The 3,395-nt window shown below is 34.3% G+C and overlaps 1 protein-coding gene across 1 annotated transcript; it reads right to left on the reverse strand.

Annotated features, from left to right (window-relative positions):
• Positions 1–377: 377 nt before the first annotated feature.
• On the reverse strand, positions 378–2,235 carry LOC125834234 (uncharacterized; the record flags this gene model as incomplete). The annotated part of the gene is made up of 3 exons (XM_049513402.1): positions 1,466–2,235; positions 527–1,351; positions 378–441 (listed from the first exon to the last, which is right to left on the reverse strand). Coding segments are annotated over exons 1-3 (1,659 nt in total), but the record flags the coding sequence as incomplete, so codon positions are not given.
• Between the last annotated feature and the right edge of the window lie 1,160 nt (positions 2,236–3,395).

Here is a 3,395-nt window from a genome sequence, read left to right on the forward strand (position 1 = left end):
CTCGGAATGAGGCGAAACAAATTGCGTTGGAAAGCTAACTCACAAAGCTTTAATTTTGATAGTTTGAGCTCCTTCCAGTTCCTTGTGTGCTGAGAGATATGCCCCTTTAAAGTTGACCCTCAAAATCGCATTTTTTGCGATTTTCGAATTTTGATACGGTTGTTCTAAAATTCGGGTTAGACTCATTTCCCACTCAATTTGACCCCCTAAACAAGAATATGAAGTCGGATTTCCGAAATCATGCACGGATTTTGAGATATATGGAAATTACAATTATAGGTGTTTCCGAAGCACATTTTCGGGCATTTTTGGGGTCGTTTCACATAATCATCCAAGTGGTAAGAACAAAAGTGGGATCTTTCTTTAGCTAGATATACTTGAGTCATACAGCTCTCCACCCTATGTTTATTCTTAATACCCCTTTTAGACTTGTCAATGCTCCTGTAAAAATTTTATATTAGATATATAATTTCAAAAATATATTAACGATTTATGAAATAAGAATAAATGTGTTATAGTTACTTACCGCTCAAAAGGATACATCCACCTATATTGAACTGGACCTCCCAGTAGAGCTTCATGAACAAGGTGAATAGGAAGATGTTCCATCACATCAAAGAACCCAGGTGGAAGAATCTTCTCTAACTTATTACTAATAACAACTATACTTTTGGCCATCCGAACCAGATTCTCTACTCTCAATGTGCTGGAACACAAGTCTTTGAAGAACAAACTTATTTCTGCCATCGGTTTCCATATGTTTTCAGGCAATCCACAAAAAGCAATCGGAAGTAATTGTTCCATAAAAACATGACAGTCGTGACTTTTCATCCCATGTAATATTCCACGCTCAATGTCAACCCTCTTTCCCAAATTTGAGGCATATCCATCTGGCATTTTCAAGCTTTCCACCCACTCACAAATTTTTCTCTTCTGTTCCATTGTGAATGAATAACTAGCCTTGGGCTTAAGTAACTTGTTGTTGGCAGACTCCTGTAAACGCAACTCCGGTCGTCTACAATGTTCTGGTAAGTCAAGTCTAGCCTTAACATTATCTTTTGTCTTGCCAATTACATCCATTACAGTGTTGAACAAATTATCAAAATAATTCTTTTCAATATGCATGACATCAAGATTAAGTCTAAGCAAATTATCCTTCCAATAAGGTAACTCCCATAATATACTCTGTTTAGTCCAATTATGTGCAATACCATACCCATCAAATTTGTACGGTGGCTCCTCAGTTACCTTTGGAAAATTTTGAACTCTTTCCCAAATATCATCACCCGTTAATATTGGGGGTGGACCATCTCCTTCAGTTTTATTCTTTTTAAATGCATATTTCTTTCTCCTAAACTCATGATCAGGTGGCAAGAACCGACGATGACAATCAAACCATGAATTCTATCGGCCATGTTTTAATGTGAATGATTTAGTATTTTCCATACAGTAGGGACATGCTAACTTTCTAGCTGTCATCCATCCAGATAGCATTCCATAGGCAGGAAAATCATTAATAGTCCAAATTAAAGTAGCACACATGTTGAAATTTTGTTTACGAGAAATGTCCCACGTTTCTACCCCCTCAGACCACAACAATTTCAACTCATCAATCAAAGGTTGTAAGTACACATCAATCTTGCTTTTTGGATTACTCGGACCAGGAATGACACAATTCAGAAATATATATGGACTTGTCATACACACCTCAGGTGGAAGATTATACGGTGTAATAAACACAGGCCAACAAGAATATGGTGTAGCCCCAACTGAAAAAGGGGTGAAACCATCCGCACACAAACCCAGCCTAACATTCCTTGGTTCAGCAGCAAAATCTGGATAAGTTCTATCAAAATGTTTCCAAGCCTCTCCGTCAGATGGATGACACATGACACCAGGTGGCCTTCTATTTTCACGGTGCCATCTCATATGAGGAGCAGAACTATTTGATGCATACAACCTTTTCAATCTTGGTATAAGAGGTAAATAATGCATCGCCTTAATAGCAAGTTTCTTTCCGGTAGAACCAATCTTATAGCGAGGGTGACTACAAAACTTACAAGACTCTAGATTGACATCCTCCTTATAGTATAACATGCAACCTTTTTCACAACAATCAATTCTTATCGAGGAGAGTCCTAACTTAGACACCAATGCATTTGCTTTATAATAAGAATCAGGAATCTCTACATTGGGATCAACTAATTCCTTCATAAGTTCTATCATAGAGTCCATTGCTCCTTGAGAAATATTATTGTCAGATTTGATACTTAACAATCTAACTGCAACAGACAATTTAGAGTGTTGACTCCCGTTGAACAAATGACTACTACAATCACGCAATTGTTCATAAAAGATGTTTGCTTCTTCATTAGGAGCTTCTTCTACATTTTCTCCTTGTTCAAAATCAGAATGCATCCCAAAAGCATCATTAATAATATCTGACATTCTAGAACCTTGGAAATAATTATGCTCGGTAGATCTACTACTTTCACCGATAACAAAGTTATTAAACATAGTGTCACTTTCAACCTCACCATGGCTAGTCCAAACTGTATACCCTGGTTTGAATCCATTCATCATAAGATGCATAGCAACAGTCTCTGTTGTATGATATCTCACATTTTCACAATTAACACACGGACACCTAATCAATCTTGAATTTAAAAAATCATCAAGTGTCATTGCATGATTTATTAATCTAGTGACACCTTCTGCAAATTCTGGAATCATACCCGCTCAACCAGGATTGTTTCTATTATACATCCAACTACGATCAGGATTCATCTACACAAACAATAATGATAATTTTAATTCCATCAACTAAATAACATTTGAATTTATTTAAACAACTTAACCACTTTCTAAGTCTAACTAGTTTTGACATATTTATTTTAACTTATTTAAACAACTTAACAACTTTAACTAGTTTAGTTTTGACTTAATTCGAACAACTAAATCCACCAACTAAACCACAATATTTATTTTAACTTATTTAAACAAACTTAACTTTTTAAGTTTAACTACATTAGTTTTGACTTAATTCCAACAACTAAATTCACTAACTAAATCGACATTATTTATTTTAACTTATTTAAACAACATAACAACTTTTGAACTTTAACTACATTAGTTTTGACTTAATTCCAACAACTAAATTCACTAACTAAACCGACATTATTCATTTTAACTTATTTAAACAACATAACAACTTTTTAACTTTACCTAGTTTAGTTTTGACTTAGTTCCAACAACTAAATTCACTAACTAAACCACATTATTTATTTTATCTTATTTAAACAACTTAACAACTTTTGAACTTTAACTACATTAGTTTTGACTTAATTCCAACAACTAAATTCACTAACTAAACCGACATTATTTATTTTAACTTA

Source organism: Solanum verrucosum, unplaced genomic scaffold, assembly GCF_900185275.1.
Source record: "Solanum verrucosum unplaced genomic scaffold, falcon-dt-bn FXZP01000026.1, whole genome shotgun sequence".
Lineage (NCBI taxonomy): Eukaryota > Viridiplantae > Streptophyta > Magnoliopsida > Solanales > Solanaceae > Solanum > Solanum verrucosum.